Source organism: Manacus candei, unplaced genomic scaffold, assembly GCF_025592945.1.
Source record: "Manacus candei isolate 608988 ecotype Guabito, Panama unplaced genomic scaffold, ASM2559294v1 h1tg000018l, whole genome shotgun sequence".
Taxonomy (NCBI): domain Eukaryota; kingdom Metazoa; phylum Chordata; class Aves; order Passeriformes; family Pipridae; genus Manacus; species Manacus candei.
This window is the reverse complement of record NW_026138066.1, coordinates 6,766,863-6,784,270: the sequence shown is the minus strand read 5'-3', so window position 1 is coordinate 6,784,270 and position 17,408 is coordinate 6,766,863. Positions and strand designations below refer to the sequence as shown.

At 48.4% G+C, this 17,408-nt stretch overlaps 2 protein-coding genes and 1 non-coding gene across 3 annotated transcripts; all 3 read left to right on the top strand.

Moving 5' to 3' along the window:
• Positions 1-2,714: 2,714 nt before the first annotated feature.
• On the top strand, positions 2,715-2,786 carry TRNAC-GCA (transfer RNA cysteine (anticodon GCA)). The gene has a single exon. It is a non-coding gene; the product is annotated as a tRNA-Cys (tRNA).
• Positions 2,787-7,184: 4,398 nt separating this feature from the next.
• Positions 7,185-7,717, top strand: LOC127469640 (MIEF1 upstream open reading frame protein-like). Its single transcript, XM_051784266.1, has one exon. It carries the CDS (start codon positions 7,494-7,496, stop codon positions 7,704-7,706), a length of 213 nt encoding a protein of 70 aa, XP_051640226.1. The 5' UTR covers positions 7,185-7,493; the 3' UTR covers positions 7,707-7,717.
• Positions 7,718-7,744: 27 nt separating this feature from the next.
• MIEF1 (mitochondrial elongation factor 1) lies at positions 7,745-17,127 on the top strand. Its single transcript, XM_051784233.1, has 5 exons — positions 7,745-7,890; positions 9,263-9,411; positions 9,553-9,733; positions 11,721-11,983; positions 12,898-17,127. The coding sequence occupies exons 2-5, from the start codon at positions 9,268-9,270 to the stop codon at positions 13,702-13,704; spliced, it is 1,395 nt and encodes a 464-aa protein (XP_051640193.1). The 5' UTR covers positions 7,745-7,890; positions 9,263-9,267; the 3' UTR covers positions 13,705-17,127.
• Positions 17,128-17,408: the final 281 nt, after the last annotated feature.

The following is a 17,408-nucleotide window of genomic DNA, read 5'->3' as shown; positions in this document are numbered from 1 at the left end:
AGATAGTGACTGTAAACATCATAGGTTAGTTTCCTCATAAACATTAGCTCCAGTGCATCCCCCTCTTCTTTCTGCCTTCCATGTCAGCCTAATGTTTTCAATTCTCCTCTTGTGGAAGGGTCTCTTACCAAACTAGTGGCTTGTGTTGAGCATTGCTGAAAGGGCCTGAAATAAACAAGCCACCCAAAATTAACAAAATTTTCTATTAAGAATTTTTAGCATTCACAGCAATGACTGTATTTTTGTGCCTGAACAGGGAATAATCTAAAAATAGATAATGGCCAATGTGCCTGAAATTCAGTTTTTCAAGAGGGAAAGTATAGACCAATGGCAGTTTAGTGAGAGAGTTTAAAAAATGAGACATGACTAGGTCAAAGGTTCTCCCACGTTATTTTAATTGCCTCCAACACAAAATCTTCACTGACATTTATATTATTTTAAGAAGTAACCTAAATGGCATTTCTTTCATTTCTTGCAAGGTTTTAAAAGAAGGCATTGACTGAACCCAGGACTTTTTTCCCCAGAAAGCACAAGCTTTTGCTGCAGGAGTCTTTGAGAGAAGGGTTGACTCTTGGGCAAACAGTCTGCTGTGGAGACCCTCATCTGCAGGAGCAGTGCTGATGGTCTGCGGAGTGCAGGGAGCATGTGGCTCCACCACCAGCCCTATATACCATCTCTCAGAGGGTCCTTCAACATGCCAAAAGGGATCTAGATGCATCCTAGATATGGATATGGAGCCTTAAGCACCAAATTGAACCAGGAGCGTGCAAACCATCCAGCGCTACGTAAATCCTGTGTTTTGCAGAATTGCAGTGCCCCAACAGATGTCAGATGGGGCGATGGATCATGGAGGAGCTCTGGCGTGACCTGCCTTGGAAATAAGTTGTTCCCCTGAAGCTCTCACCGTTGTTCAGAGATTTGTGGTGCTCATCACGGGCACCATGCGACACTGCTTGATGGGAACCGAGGCTGTGGCGGACTCTCCATCCCTGGCTCCTGGAGGGTCTGGCTCCAGCTGACTCTCAATCGATGCCTGCAGCAGGTTAGCTGGTACAGAAACTGACGTGCTGTTTCCAAACACCAGGGTGCTTGGAAAAAAAGTGACTTCAATATAAACTTACCCTTTCAGAAAGCTGGAAAGGAGATACCAGACCCTGGCTTGCTGGTTGTTTGCTTTTGTTGCTCGGAGACATTTGTTCCCTGTGTAAGGATACATTTTAATATGCTGTTTAGCAGGGACAGTTAATTTTTAATTATTAGTCCAGTTTTATATTATGTTTTTAAATCTTGCTGCTTTAGTGGCTCAGCTGGGGGAGCAGTGAGGTCTCAGCTGGCTGGCAGGCAGCCCATGGAGCAGCCAGGGAGAGTCATCCCAGCCCCAGAGAGCGTCACCAGCAAATGGCTTCATGCTCACATGCCCGCAGCTGCAGGCACTGGCTGCCCTGCTTTCCAGAGCACTGTGACAGAGGGGATTTGGCCACAGCCATGGCAGAAGGGAGGCACGTTCTTGCTCCCTGGCAGTGGCACATTTTCTTGTGGCTCACGGGCACCGTGTGTCAAACTTTCACCTGGGAGCGAGCTTTGCAGGGCTTTGCTCTGTCGCTGCAAAACAACCTCAGAGGAGCTGTGCAAAACTGTCCCATCTGGAGAAGGATCTCCGGGTCACTGAAATGAGAGGCTGACATAAGGAATATAATCCATGGACGCTAGGGAGAGGAGCCTGGCTTGGGGCCAGGCTGCTGCAAGCTCTGCCTTGGTAGCTGCAGCAGGGACAAGCACATCAGCAAAAGGGTAGAGGATCGGCCCACTTTAGCTAATATTTGGGATGTTACTGTAAGCATCTCCGAGATCCCCAAACACAAACCTTTTCTCGGAACTAAGGAGAATCTGGCAATCCCACATTTCTAGCATTTCTGGGTGTGCTTATTTTTTTTAAGCGAAGTGAGAAGTGAAAGTAGTCCTTACTGTCTTTTGAAATATACTATAGCTATGTAAGACTGCAAATTTTTCAAGGCCATATCTCTCCTCACCCTGCCAAACGAAACACAATATAAAACTCCATTGTTTTACTCTTATGTTTCCTGTGCCTTACAGCTTGAACCATGGATCCTCTTGGCTGAGGTCCATCCCAGAAACGATTTAATTTGGGAACATGCTTCACCTTTCTAAAAATAAGGAAAACTGAGAAGAAGAGCAAATAAGCTGTGTTGAATAAAGATCTAAAATGACTTCTCCAGGATCTCAAATTAAAGAAAATATGCTACTCAGGGAATGTATAAAATCAAATAATATAAGCCTGCCTCTATGCAGCAAACTGTTTCCTGGCATTTTAGCCCTGTTCTATAGTCTGGACCTTTTCCAAAGAAAGAGCAACAAATCATCAGTCATATCTTTCTTTTTTTTTCCCCTCAGACACTTACTAAGAACCAGGCACACACACAAAAATAAAAGAAGGTAGAAAACATCTACCCATTTCTGTTTGCTTCACAGTGTTTTTAAAGCATTTGACTCAAACTGTTACCCAGAAGTGAAATATCAGACTACTGCAAAACCAAAACCAGGTAGATTTCCCAAAATGGGGCAGAAATAAATCTGTCTAAGGACCCGTGACTTAATGAGATAAGATGTGCAATAGGTGCCTTTACCTAGAAAAAGAAGAGGAGCAGCAGGATATAGTAGCTGTCCCCTTCTCAGGTTGTAGGTCTGTACAAAGGGGGGGTATAGCTCAGTGGTAGAGCATTTGACTGCAGATCAAGAGGTCCCTGGCTCAAATCTGGGTGCCCCCTTCTTTGCTACCTGAGATTGGCTCAGTTGGTTAGAGTGAGGTGCCAATAACACCAAGGTCGTGTGTTCAATCCCTATACAGGCCATTCCCTTAAGAGTTGGATGCAGATCCCTTCCAGCTCAGAATAATCTGTGAAACGGGACCAAACCCTATGTGATACTGGGAGTCCAGATAACACCTTACACAAACCAAAGTCCCATGTTCATACTGGGAGAACCTCATTGCAGCATGTGAAGGAGCACAAGAAAGCCTGAGGTGGTACCACCAGCTGCAAGCTCTCTGATCTCTGCAGACACACACACTGTAGAAGGCCCACGAGGCTGTCGGAGTGACACAGAATTGCAAGGATAACAGCACTCTCAAAAGCAGGGTCTCTGAATGGCTCTGTAAATCTCCTGCAGCATGCAGCTGGTGCAAAGTGAAAAATGGGGTTGGAATTTTATTAGTTGGGGGTAACGAGAAAAATCCCCAACAAACCCAGCCATGGGGAAATTTGGTTGAAGAAACATGAGTTGTAGTAAGACTGAAGCTGGGCACAGACCAATAGTAAAAATACCACAACAGCAATTTCAATTTGTTGGGTAATAAAACTGAGCCTCCTCAGTGACTTTGTGCAGCCCCTTGCAGGGGCAGCAGCTCTGCATCACACAGACCACTTGCTGCTGGCAGTGTTCGAGCACCTTGGGCTGCAGGGCTGGAATCTGGGGAGCTGAAAAGACCCACTTCAGCTGCAGGAAGGCTAGGACTTCTCCCTTCTTTGCCCTGTCTAAAACATACCATGAGCATGGCTCCCCAGGGTGGATAGTTACTGTCTGTACTAAAATCTGGCTCTCGGCTGTAAATCAGGAATGCTCCTTGAAAGGTGGCTGCGTACCAGCGGTCTCTCCTCCCTCACCATCCATCTTCCTTTCCACATGCACTCAGCATCAAAGCTGCTGGGGGTTCAGGAAATGAAGCCATGTGGCCACCCTTGGCCCTCTGCCCCTCCTGGCTTGTTGCAGCTGGAGAGCAGGAGCCCAAATGTCATTAATCCTTGCGATTTCTCGAGAAAAGTGAAGAAATAAGGCTGCAATGAAAGAGAAGACTGTTGAACAGGGTGAGACTGCCAAAAGGCCTCCTGCAAGGTCCATTTACTAAAAGATATTAAGGATGTTAAGCCCAAGTTTAGATGGCATTGGTGGGTCACTACCCATCTTCCCTCTCACATTTTAGAACTGTTTTCAGTCTCCTCTAGGAGGCCAGCCTTCTGTTTCCAAGCACAGTTTGTTTTCCATCCCCGCAGAGCCCCTCCAAGATGCCATTTGCAGCTCTGAGGGTCACATTCACCTCTGTTGCCAAGGGAGGTGGCAGGCAGCACAGGGATGTCTCCCTGGCTGGTAATGGTCCTGCCCTTGCAAAATGGGCGTGGCACTTGAGTCCCAGAAGCAGAGGCTGCAAACCAGGCTTGGGGCCATCCATTTGCTGCTTTTGGTGGCCATTAAAGCCTGTGGCAGTGGCTGCTTGAGTGGCAGGACTGGCTGCAATCATGAGAAGACTGTCACAGGAGTGGCAGCTCTGGAGACTTCCAAGGAGGCAGGGTCTGGGGGAATGTCTTAGCTTTATCCCAAGTACCAGCATGGGTTACTGTGCCCTGTCACACATGCTGCCTTTGATATTTCACAAACTCAGTCATTTGGGGAAACAAAGGTTGTTACTGTTCTCCAGGAGCACAGTGGAGGTGTGCCCCCTCCTCTCTGCACTTTGCCCCACTGGGGCAAGTAAATTCCCTTTCTTACAGGAACACAGGCTGGAATTACAGGGGGAACCCCATTCCCAGTGAGTCCATGGGCAAAGAAGCCACCAAGCAACAGGGTTCTGGAGGCAATGGGGTGCTAGGGCCAGTATCCCATCAGGGCAGCACAAGTTTTGGGGGTGCTGGGTGTGTCCTCACTGGCACAGCTGCATGTAGTGGGTCAGCAGAGGAGCTGACTGGGTTGGGAAACACTGGAGAGAGTGGGGATGTTGCTTCATTGTCTCAAGGCATAGTTCAAGTTTACAACGCCCACCGTGTCACCAGAGGTCTGGCGCTCTCAGGCAGCTGGGATGGCGTTGGTGTCATGTGCTGCTCTGCTGTTGCACTCACCCTCCTCCTTACAAGGCAGGAGGGGCAGGTTGAACACTCGTTCAGTGTAGGCGTGGGGAGTCCACATCGGGCAGTGGGCACAGAGAGTGACCTCCATGGAGGGGCTGGGGCAGTTTTGTGTGGGTGGAGTAGTTCACAACACGCGCATGCAGCTGCTGGCAAGGGGCCCGGGAGCTGGCAGACAGCCTGAGGGGGAAAAGAACGGAGAAAAACACCAGAATAAGCACAAGCCAAGGGGGCCAGGCTGGGGAGGGGGCACTTATGGAGGCCCACAGTCCTTGGCTGCAGGGCAGCAAGGAGGGCAGCAAGGGAAGTCCATCACTGAGCAGCCTGATCCAGCAGATCCCATTTGTAGTACATCAGGGGGTTGCCACATGGAGCTGCTCCAGTTTTGATCCATACTTGAGAGTTTTGGAGACTGGGCCCATCAGCACACCTGCCCAGAGGTGACAGAACCCTGTTGTGTTAAGTATTTCTGTGGATTAACAACCCAAGGAGGAGGCCAGAAGCTGGGAGGAAAGTTCAAAGATTGATTTTCATTCTGGCAGCAGGTTAAGGGTAGGGAATATGAACGCTGCCTCTGAGGTCCTGGAATGCCCAGTATATGAACTGATGATCTGGAAACAAAGATGAGCAATATACCAAACATTTTTGAAGAATGACTCAAAGCTATTTACTCTTGAGGAAATCAGAAAGGACTGAGTAAAATGCAAATGTGGCAAATGGGCAACACCACACGTTTGCCAAGGTTTAACTGGGCACGTGCAAAGTCAGAAAACAAATTGTGTGTAAGAATTACAAAGCTCCAGATGTTCTCTAGCAACTCAAGAAAGAATCTGGATGTCACACAACCCCTGATTCTGTGAGTAGCTGCAGGTTTAAAAAAATATTAGCATGCAGAAAGAAGAAGGGGAGAATAATAGGGAAAATATGATAATGCTATTATGTAAATCACTAGCATGGCCTCTCTGGGAATACTGTCTGCAGTTCAAGTAAGCCTTTCTCAGAAAGAGCTGATTAGGGGCATGGCAAATTTGCTCACAAAGAGAGATCAAAATGATTGGGGTTGTTTATCTCAGAAAGGAAATGAACAAGAGGAGATTGGCACAGAGTGAGCCAGTCCGGAGATTCTGGTTTTCTTCCTGTTCAGTTCTATCACTGTCATATCTGGTGTCGCTGAGAAGTGTGTGAAGTGATGTGGCTCTCCTCTGTCACACACAGTTTGCTCTTTCTCTCACCCTCTCTCCCAGGGGAGGCATGGCATATGTGGTAATGTTTTATAACTTGGTAGGACCTGGGGAGGAGGAGACAGCTAAGGAGGAATATATACATGCCTCACAGTAGCCATATAGTAGAAAATATGAGAACGGAAAAGGGAGATTTGCACCCAGACAGAGGGGGCAAAGGTTCTGGCTTCAGGAGGCTCCTTCTATTAGTTCAGGCAGACCCCAGAGAGGCTGCCAGATACTGCTCTTCTCCTAGAGCCCTTGAGACTTCCAGGCTAGGCCTTGGGGTTCCTTGGAGATAAAGATAAGGAGCTTGAATTAGATAAATTATTCTCTAGAAAGCATCAGGGTAGTCAGAGGTACCTTGAGACACACAGCATTAACCCTGCTCTCTGCCAGGGGATGTTTAGGCTGGACATCAGGAGAAATTTCTTTACAGAAAGGGTGATCAGACATATGGAATGGGCTGCCCAGGGAGGCGGTGGAGTCACCATCCCTGGAGGTGTTTAAGGAAAGACTGGATGTGGCATTGAGTGCCATGGTCTAGTTGACATGGTGTTGTTTGGTCATGGGTTGGACTCGATGGTCTCAGAGGTCTTTTCCAGCCTAACTGATTCTGTGGTTCTGTGACCCTGGAGCACCAAAGGAATCTTCTCCCCCTGCGCTCCCCTGGCAGCCGGCACGCTCAGCCCTGGCGCTCTGTGCTGTGGGTGTCACTCGCTGCGGCGCGACCAGCGCTCCCCTTTCTCACATGAACATTTGGTGGCATTCAGGCGCATCTCAGCCAGAACGACAAAAGGAAAACCCTCTTGATGCTCCGGCTGCCCCGGACACGGGAACCGGCCGGGCCGACACCCCGGGGAGCCCGTGCTGCCAGCGGGCCCTTCCCGGCGGGAGCGGCGCGGGCAGCGCTGGCCGCGGGTGCCCCGCGCCCGCAGTTCCCTCCCCGCCGCCAGGGGGCGACAGCGCCGCGCGGCACGGGCGGCCCGGCCCCCGCGGGGCTCGCGCTGCGATTGGCGCGCGCGGGGCCGCGGCCCCGGAAGCGGAAGGGCCGCGCTGCCGGGTGACCCCGAGAGCGGCGCCGGGAGGCACCGGAGCGACCCCCGCCCGGGGCCCGGGCCCGCTCGGTGATTGCGGCGCCGCCGCCCGCCTCCCCCGGCCGGGACCACGTGCTGCGAGCGGACCCCTCGGCGAGCCCGTTACCGCGGCGTCGTTAGAGAGGCGGCCCCGGCCCTTCCCGAGGCCTGGCACGAAGCGGGAGGCGGCGGCCGGTCCCTCTCGGGGGGAGGGAAGAGCTGACTGGGATCCCTCCTCGGTCCTTCCTCCACAGGTCGCCCGCCCGCGCCGCACGGTTGCCCCGATGGCCGCGTGGTCCCGCGGGGCGGTGCTGGCGCTGTACCGGGCCCTGCTGCGCCGCGGCCGCGCCCTGCGCTACACCGACCGCGACTTCTACTTGGCCACCGTCCGCCGCGAGTTCCGCCGCAACCAGGGGCTGCAGCGCCCGGAGGACAAGGAGAGGCAGCTGGAGAAGGGGCAGGCGTTCCTGCAGAGCGGGCTCGGCGGCCTGGTGTAGAGATTCCCCGTAGCAGCTCCCACTGGCCCCACTTACTTCCCTCTTCTTTCCAAAACAACCTCGCCAAGCAGAAGAGATGATTAACACTCACTGCACACCACTGTCTTGAAGAAGCCTGGAAGGTGCTTCCACGGGCACACCAGGAGGGCTCTCCTGTTCTTTTCACAAATGCATTAGGTCACAGGTAGGTCATTTACAATGATATCACTGTGTTCTTCATGCTGCTGTTACAGCGAGCTTTGTGAAGGTGCACTGTGTTTTCTGCCTGGCAATCACAAGTGACTGTATTCCTGGTTCATTCAGGCAGGAACATTCCTCCTGAGACTGTAGCTTGGATTTGGAAAAACCAAGAGGCAGTTTTAAACCACCCAAGTCAGGCAAGCAGGCAGGCTGAGAACCTTTGGAACTGACTCAGAAAATAGATCTCAAGTCATGTTGGAAGAGTTTCCTGGTTGTTTTCATGTAGGTTGACTGGGGATCCACCTACAGGTACAGTGGTGCCAAGGTGGATTTTACAGAATCAGTTAGGCTGGAAAAGGCCTCTGAGACCATCAAGTGCAACAAACGACCGAACACCACTACATCAGCTAGACCAAGGCAGTCAGTGCCACATCCAGTCCTTCCTTAAACACCTCCAGGGACGGTGATTCTGCCACCTCCCTGGGCAGCCCATTCCAATGTCTGATCACCTTTTCTGTGAAGAATTTTCTCCTGATGTCCAGCCTGAACCTTCCTTGCTGCAGCTTGAGGCTGTGTTGGCCAGAGAGACTCTTTAATTAAATCTCAAGGTTAGGTGAATTGGGAATCAAAGAATACAAAAGTACACGTGTAAGAAAATATTAGTGTTAATGTTATACATTGTTTGTCTGAGAGTCAAAACCCACCGGCCTTAAGGGCAGGAATAAATGTCCAGTGAAAGCAAGGGAGTTGTTCCCTTTATGGTGCATTATGGTCTCTATTGTTGTTTCTTGGGTGTTTTTGAAGTATCTGAGATCAGCCATTATGCAGAAATTAATCTGAGACCACCTGTCAGCTCTTGGGAAGATTCTGATTTGTTATAGACAAGCAGCTAACCATCCCTGTATCTCCCTGTCTGTGAGCAAAATTACACTCAGAGAATTAGTAAATAAATTGGCCATGCTTTTGTTGACAAGTCCAAACTAGAAGGAAAATACCGTAATGGTCATAGAGTTCTCCATAATATGCAGGATTTTATTATAAAATATTGTGGAATTAAGCCCTACATTCTTTTATTAAACCTGCTTCAGTGATTAGAAACCCCATATCAAATTTGAATGTTTTCCTTCAGGTAATGAATGTTACTGGAAGCAAAGAAATGCTGTCATTGCAGGGCTTGGTCACTACTGTCCTGGCATGACTGGGAACAAGCAGCTCCTTGAGGGAACATGATTAAAGAGGCTGCAGGGTTAGGTGGTCTCTTCCTATGGCTCTGTGCTGAGACCCCAAGAGCCGTGGGTGTGAGGTGGGGGAGAAGGGAGTGAGCTGTCAGGGCTGCGTGTTTTGACCCATCTGTTTAACGTTCCTGCCCCCTCCAGGTAAAATGGCAGGCGCTGGGCAGCGCAAAGGGAAAAAGGATGACAACGGGATCGGCACAGCCATCGACTTCGTGCTGTCCAACGCCCGGCTGGTGCTGGGCGTGGGCGGAGCAGCCATGCTGGGCATCGCCACGCTGGCCGTCAAGCGGGTGAGTGGGCAGGGCAGTGCGCTGGGGCCGGAGCACGGGGCACTGGGAGGAAGGAGGGGGAAATAAAAAGACACGGTACGGGGTAAAATGCAGGTCCTGGGCCCTTAGAGACTCAAACTGTTCCTGGTAATGTTGGTTTAGATGTACGACCGGGCAATCAGCGCTCCCAGCAGCCCCACTCGCTTGAGCCAGTCGGGAAAGAGAAGCTGGGAAGAGCCAAACTGGCTGGGCTCCTCCTCACGCTTGCTGACCCAGGACATGAAGACCAGCCTCAGCCGCTCCCTGCAGACTCTTCCCACTGATCCTTCAGCTGCTGATGCAGGTACAGAGCACGGTCATACTCCTGCGGTACAGAACCATCCAGGCCCATAAATCCTGTATTTGTTTAAAGGAATGCAGGAAAGAAAATATTCTGTCTGTCCCAGGATTTTGACACTTTTCTTTTAAGCAGCTCCTCTGGTAATTTCAGGAATCAGGAGTCACATTAGCAACTAGTGAATAATAATCATTTATTTGCATTCTTCATTTCTCTCATGACTTCATGTTGTTAAGCTTTACTCTCTCTCTGGTTTTAATTTTTGAATCTGAATACTAATCTGTTCAATCTTTGCTGATAAAAAGCCATTCCATTCCTTTCAAGCTCTTCGTTGCCTTTCTTTGGGCCATTCCAGTTTGTTTGTTTCTTTTTAAGGGGGAAATATTCCCATTGTGAATGTACTAGCAATTTATAAGAGTATTTCCTATATTATTTCTACCATCTTTCAAATAACTTCCGTAATGGCATTTCCCTGTTTACTGCTGCTCATCACTGAGTTGGTCTTCATCAGGCTATAAAAAGTCTTCTTTCTGAGTGGAATAATAAGTCATTTAGAGTCCAACAGTGTTTGTTATATATTTGGTTGGTTTTTCTCACCAGTTTTACTTTCTATCCCTGGTCACTTCAAGAGATTTACACTTGGAGATTTAAACTAAAAATCAGAATCTAGCTTTTAGCTTGATTTTCAGATTCTCTGTGAGCAAGCCAGCTTCAAGATAGTAATAGATTTTCTGCTGAGGAAACATTAAATAACTGTGTTAAGTGAGGTCTAGATAATTTGATTGGAGTCCCCAAAGCATTGAGGAATAGAAACATTGATGGTGGTGTCTTGCATTCTTAAATTAAAAGTAAAGTAAAATTCCCTATTGAAAAATAATTTTTTTCAGGCAATGAAATCCATTTTCCTGTGGTTTTGTGGGCTATTTCCTTTTCACAGGAAAGCTCAAATCTTTCCAAAAGAATTCAGTGGGACAAGAGGCAGCAGCTGCTGAGGTTGGGCGAGATGGGTCTGTGTTCAGCTTAGTCAGCATTCCACTTGTGGCCAAACACCCATTGCCAAATGAATCTGCAACAGCTGGTTGCCTTAGTGGGGCCACTGACTTGGGGGTTTTCTTCTGCACCCTTTAAGTACCACAGTCCTTCCAAAGACCTCTTAGATCCTCAACTCTTCCTTAACTCTCATCGGTAACTTCTGAAACTCTTGGTCCATACCAAGAGAAATCTGAAAGACAGATAGAAAGCATTGTCTTATTTCTTTGGGAAAGCAGTCAGAAAAAAAGGGTCTTAGAGCCTCTGTGCAGGTCAGACGTTGCTTAATAACTCAGATGGCAGCATAAAGCCTTGTGTAGCTGTACTGTGCCTCAGAGTGGGCTCTTGGTTCTTCGGCCATTGAAGGTTTGAGGGAGGTTTTCATTGGAGCTATGATTGCTTGAGCTGGGATGGCCCCAAGATCTGTCAGCTCATCCTGATAACTGTGCTGATCAGACTCCCAACAACTATTTCATTTCCAGGTGGCAATGATCTTCTCTGATCTGATACCCTGTCAGGACTGGGGTTGGCTGGTAATTTGTTATAGTCTCTTACAATGTTAAAAACTTAGAGAGATCGTGATGGTTGTTCACGAGTGTTTTGTCCACTGGTTTGGCATCATGTTAAAAGATTCTGAACTGGTAATAGCACTGAATTTTTGAAATTGAGCTGAGATGCTGCCCATATGGCCATTAAAATTACTTCCTTGTGCACAATATTAATCTTATTCTGGTGAAATTCCAAATCTAGTAATTTGTTTTATCTGTTTTGATGCTCATAGTACCATCTTTTGAAGTTTCTCAACACCTCCCTTTTGACTGGTACCTGTGTAAAGCATGCAAAGTGTCTTCTGAGAGCTTTTTGAGACCTAGGAGGCTGCACTTCCACGCCGCAGATTTCCCTCTGCGAAACGTTTCACAGTGAAATACTGCGGATGATCAACAGTTTTCCTTCTGTCTTGCAGACTTCTTTCAACCTACAAAGCCCAAGCCATCTGCCAGGAGGAGTCAACTGGAGCTGAAAAAGTCCCGCCTTCGTCTGTCTCTGCAAGAGAAGCTCTTTGCCTATTACCGGAGGAAGGTGGCTATCCCAGCGGATGAGCAGGCTCGGGCCAAGCAGGCAGCCGTGGATATCTGTGCGGAGCTGCGCAGCTTCCTCCGTGCCAAGCTGCCGGACATGCCCCTGCGGGACATGTACCTCAGCGGCAGCCTCTACGATGACCTGCAGGTAATTCCTAGGCCCTGTGCTGGGTCCTTATTCAGAAGGCTGACTAAGCAGGAGCATTTCAGGCTTCCCAGTTGGCAGTGCTGGCTCAGCATAGCATTTCTCAGTAATAAGGCCCCTAAATAAGGTCCCCTTTCCCACTGTGGAGCCAAGTGTTGATTTCTGCAGTGCTGTTTGAACTGGCATGACCAGGCTGCTCTGGTGTTGTCTTCCCTACTCTTTTTTTCCTTTTTTTTTTTTTTTTTTTTAAATGAATGACAGACTAGATTGGCCAGCAGTCCCTGCTACAATATCTCCAAGATACCCATAGCTATAGTGAGTGATTTAGAGGCACACTTCTTTGTATGAGTCAGAGCTCTGGAATGGAGTGTCAGGGGGCCAGTGAAACTTAAATCTGGGATCTTAATCACATTGGTAAAAAGGGATCTTTAATGACCTATTTCTGAACAATGTGGCAGACCAGGTGAGGGCAGTGTACCTAGCTGTAGCATGGCATCATTAAACCATGGCAACCTAAGCTTGTCTAGAAACTTAATACTTCATGCCTCCTGTTTTAAATTGTCATGTAGCGTTGCTGTGCCCTAGGCCAGCTGCATCTCACATCCGAGCAGCTGACTTAGGCAGCATATGAGGCAAAATGATTCATCTTTATGCAGTCCATGTCAGGTCTCTAAATAGTACATACCACGTAAGCACTAGCTTGGGTTATATTATTATATTATCCCACTGATAGTCCAAAATAGTCCTTCAGAATGCCTTTTAATAAAGGGAGGATGTGAATCCCACACAGAGAGGAGAATGAGACAGCTGAATCCTTATTCCAAGTTCTTTCGGACAGAAGGCTGTCTAAACATAGTGAATAAAATGACTGTGGAGGGAGAAAGCTTGTTCTTACCGACTTTTCTCTCTTGTGAAAGGTAGTGACAGCTGACCACATCCAGCTCATTGTGCCTCTGATGCTGGAGCAGAACCTGTGGTCATGTATCCCTGGGGAGGACACTATCATGAACATTCCTGGCTTCTACTTGGTGCGTCGAGAAAACCCAGAGTACTTTCCCCGTGGGAGCAGCTACTGGGACCGCTGTGTGGTGGGAGGTTACCTTTCTCCCAAAACTGTAGCAGACACCTTTGAGAAAGTTGTAGCTGGCTCCATCAACTGGCCAGCAATTGGGAGTCTCTTGGACTATGTGATCCGTCCAGCTGCTCCCCCAGCAGATTTGACGCTGGAAGTTCAATATGATCCAGATCGTCATCTTTTTATTGACTTTCTACCATCCCTGACACTGGGTGACATCGTCCTTGTTGCCAAACCTCATCGATTGGCCCAGAATGACAATTTGTGGCGACTGAGCCTGCGGCCAGCAGAAACGGCTCGCCTCCGGGCCCTGGACCAGGGGGATTCTGGCTGCCGTTGCTTGTGCCTGAAGATCTTCAAAGCAGTATGCAAATTAAACCCAGCTCTGGGTCACCTCACTGCCAGCCAGCTCACCAATGTCATCCTGCACTTATCCCAGGAGGAGTCTGACTGGTCCCAGGACATGCTGGCTGATCGCTTCTTGCAGGCACTGAAGGGGTTGATCCGCTACTTGGAGGCAGGTGTCCTCCCTAGTGCTCTGAACCCCAAGGTGAACTTGTTTTCAGAGCTCACCCCTGAAGAAGTGGATGAGTTGGGCTACACCCTCTACAGCTCTCTGTCAGAGCCAGAGGTCTTGCTGCAGACGTAATGGGGCCTTACCTAGGGAAGTGTTGATAGGGTTTAGCCAATGCAGACTTTGATTACTGCGAATTATGTCTCCTCCACTTCTCCCTATCTTCTCTCTCTCCACCACTCCCTCCTTTTGGTTCATTAGTAATTCCTGCTGTGGAGTTGGTGCTCCCACTGAATTTATTGGTGCTACTGGTCCATTTCCACCATCTCTGCCCCAACAGGTACCCATTGGCTAGGAAAGAGAGGCTAAAACTGCAGCTCTAAGATCTTCACATAAATTCTGCTGAAGTGTCTACCAAAAAAATAAACCAAACTATGCACTTCTTTCTTCTGTAGTACACTTACTGCAGCGAGTCCATTTTGGTCTGAAGAAGGTGGAACTGGGCTGGTAAATCCAATGACAATTTTAGCAGACTTGCATTGAGGTCATTTAATTTCCTCCAGTGTGACTTTGCCCCATGTTTCTTTTTCTCTGCTGTCCCAAACTGTCTCCTTTCTTTGACCCAGTCATGCAGGGCAGACTGAGTGAGATGTTTTGAATAGGGTTGTGTTTTGTATTTCTGAGTGGATCATAATTGCACTGGCAGTATTTAGGGCCGTAGAGCTTGGAATAGGAGAATTCCCACACCACCTGCTCCTACAGACCCTTCTCATCCTTTGCAAGCTGGGTTCAGGATTAAGGGCTAAGGCTTGTCTGGTATGCTGCAACACAACCTCCAGTATGGGCAATTCTCATCAAAGCTGTCATAGGGGAGGAAGGAACCTTTGTGGTCTGGCTGTGTGATGAGGCCAAAGGAGCAGGGCTTGCCATTCCTGCCTAGCCAGATCTGCTGGGAATGGCCTTGGGAGAACAAGGCAACTCCTTCGCTGTCTGTGGTGTAAAGGAAGAGAGGATGGGTTTTGGCGGAGGGGTGGGAGAGACACATATGGGAATGGGGATTAGTTTTTTTCATCGTTTCCCCAGGAGCTTGTGGCTGTTCTGATTTACCAGGAGGTGGAAACAAGACTGCATGCCTCAACGGGCTTTGTGATAAGCACACACAAGCCAGATTCTCACCAGCTACAAGTCTGTGAAGGTGATAGAACTGAACTGATGTCATCAGCAAGGTTTTATCCCATACACTGGTATTAGGGTACATATACAGAGCTGGCATTTAGAGATGTATCGGGTTTGCCATCTGCTCTGTGTGTGTTTTAGTCTCCTCCCCAGAACTGTGGCTGTCCACTCCCTTCCTCATTCCCATGTGCTGACTTTCCAGTGCTCCCAATTTACAATACTCTTAGAAAGCTGGTGAGGGCACACCTTCTGCCCACTCTTGTTTATGGCTACTGTCAGGCCGTCGACTCTGTATACTCTGCATTAAGCCATCCGGCCTGCTGTCTGCAAAAAGGGGGAGAGAGGGTGTCCCCCCGAGTCTGGGCTCTGTGTGTATCTCAAAGGACCAGCATAGCTATTGTTACAGAAACATACTTGCCTTTCCCCAACTTTATCAGCTTTTTTCCTCCCTTACTGTCCAGCCTCCTTAGCCAATGGAGAGGGCTACTGCAACATTAGGGCTTGGAGGGAGCAGGAATCCCTTTATCCTTTTCTCCTCCCTTCTTCTCAGGACTTCCCCCTTCTTTGACAGAGAAGTTTCAAGGTGAATTTCAGGAGCTGAACCACAGAGGGAAGTCTTTTGCCCTTGTTTTTTTTTAGAGGCAGTGCTGGTGAGATGAGGGAGGGAGCATCTTTCTCGGACAATCCGTCCATTTTAGCCAATGTGTCAGATACTATTCTGTAAACAGTGATAACACAACATTGCATTTTAAATTATTTAATCCTTAGGGTACTGGTATTTTCTAGACTGCCAGATGTGTACTTTGAAGTTTGTGTGTGTATATAAAGTCTATAGTCTATCAGAGGTTAACAGAAATCCCATTTGTATGACTGTGTTTTGTAAGTTTTGCAGCAGTCAGTGTTGGTCAACTGTTGATTGCTCTTCACTCTGGCTCCCAGATTTTTTCCCCTCTTCCTTTCCTTGGCCTCCATTGCCTTTCTGATGTCAGCCTTCCTACCCTAAAAGCAGACAGATGGGACTTGGAGCTTATAGGCTACTGGGGGAAATTCCCCTTTTTTAATTACTTGAAGGTCAACAAAAATATTAAAATATCTGGGTTGTCAGGAGTTCCCCCAAAGTTCATTTCTTCAGCATGATGTCACTGCTCTCTTGGTGCTGATTCCAGTACCATGGTCTTCACACAGAAATGAGCAGCAATGTGGTTGGAAGTGATCAAAACTCTAGATACAAAAAAAAGGTGAGATATGAACGGAGACACCACTGTCTGAGCTGACTTGAGAACAGTTGTCACACATATATCTGTACATAGAATTTTTTACATGAAAGCTTTTACTTCTTCCTGGCAACCTAATGAATTAATATTTTATGGCCATTTTTTGCTGCTATTGAGCTCAATTTGTGTATCAAATCGAGACTGAAGCTGCCTTTTTGCCTTTTCTGTAGACTCTACTCAACTTCACTTGAATTCAATCACTTCCATCATATCTTCCCTTCATTTTGCCCTCCTCTGAGCTATCCACAAGCCTGTTCTCAGGAGGCAAATGCTCACTTCCCTACACGCAGCCACCACAGCAGGCAATAGCTGCCCTGGTAGTGACAGTCTCAACAAAGGCCAAAGACGTGATGGGTCATAGGGACACACTGCAACTAGGAATCTTTTAAAAGCAGGGTCAGGCATAAGGGGCAGGGAAGAAGGTGTAGGGTAAGAATGCGGGAAACTTACAGTAATGCTGTACCCAGCCTGTGGGTCAAACAGAATGTTGCAAAGTCTAACTGGCACCTTTCAGTATTAAATGCAGTGCACATGTTTATGTACAGCCTGGAGGGCTGTCTTACCTATAGGTAGGCTCCTTCCTAGTCAAATCTGTAGCACAGAGCAGGAGAACCTAAAGCTGAATGTAAAAAGGGCAGCTCCAGGCCACCTTCCTGGCAGAGTGGCTCAGAGACAGATTGATTGTAAGAGACCCAGGGCATGTGTTGAGCTGGTTACTGCCTGGGCTCCAAGAATGTCTTGGTGTGTTCTGCTATAGCTTAGCTCACACAAGCTTCCAGTGAGCTTGTTGTCTTATTCCCTGTAACCACAGGATGAGGACCAATGTGCTCAGCTGTGGGGTTTCACTGCTGCTGAGCTCCACTGCTATTCATTCAAGTCAGATGGATTTATTTTCCCCCGTGGGAAACAGGAGGCTGCTTTCTGCCCTCTGGCAAGGTGCCATCAGGGCCCTCGCTCTTAGTATGTGGGCAACTCGCAGTGAGAATGAAGAGATGATGCCCCATCTCTCCCAGGCCTGGAGGCTGTGGATTTGCAAAGGGGAAAGTCCAAGTGCATGGTCTCTGACAGAGTGCGTGGAATTCTGAAATAAAATGACTTTCCACAGTAACCTGATTGTCTCTGGTGTGTTTATAAACAAAGGAGCATCTCTCTCTGCTTTCATCTCTATGCATCATCTTCATGCTGATATGATTCTGCACCTAACCGGTGCTTGGGGACTGACATGCCCCTTGCTGATTCACTTGCTTTCCCTTTGCAGCTCTGGACATGCTTTGCAGCTTGTCTTGAGGGAGCAATCAGCTCGGTACTGCAGCATCCCGGCTCCTGGCAGCATTCGCACCAGTCACAAGATGATGCGCAATTATGGTGCGGGGCTCCCTATCCTTTCCC

Coding starts and splice junctions, on each gene's coding strand:
- LOC127469640 (XM_051784266.1), top strand. CDS start 7,494: ATGGCCGCGTGGTCCCGCGGGGCGGTGCTGGCGCTGTACCGGGCCCTG.
- MIEF1 (XM_051784233.1), top strand. CDS start 9,268: ATGGCAGGCGCTGGGCAGCGCAAAGGGAAAAAGGATGACAACGGGATC. Junction 9,412..9,552: donor CCACGCTGGCCGTCAAGCGG/GTGAGTGGGCAG, acceptor ATGTTGGTTTAG/ATGTACGACCGGGCAATCAG. Junction 9,734..11,720: donor TCCTTCAGCTGCTGATGCAG/GTACAGAGCACG, acceptor TCTGTCTTGCAG/ACTTCTTTCAACCTACAAAG.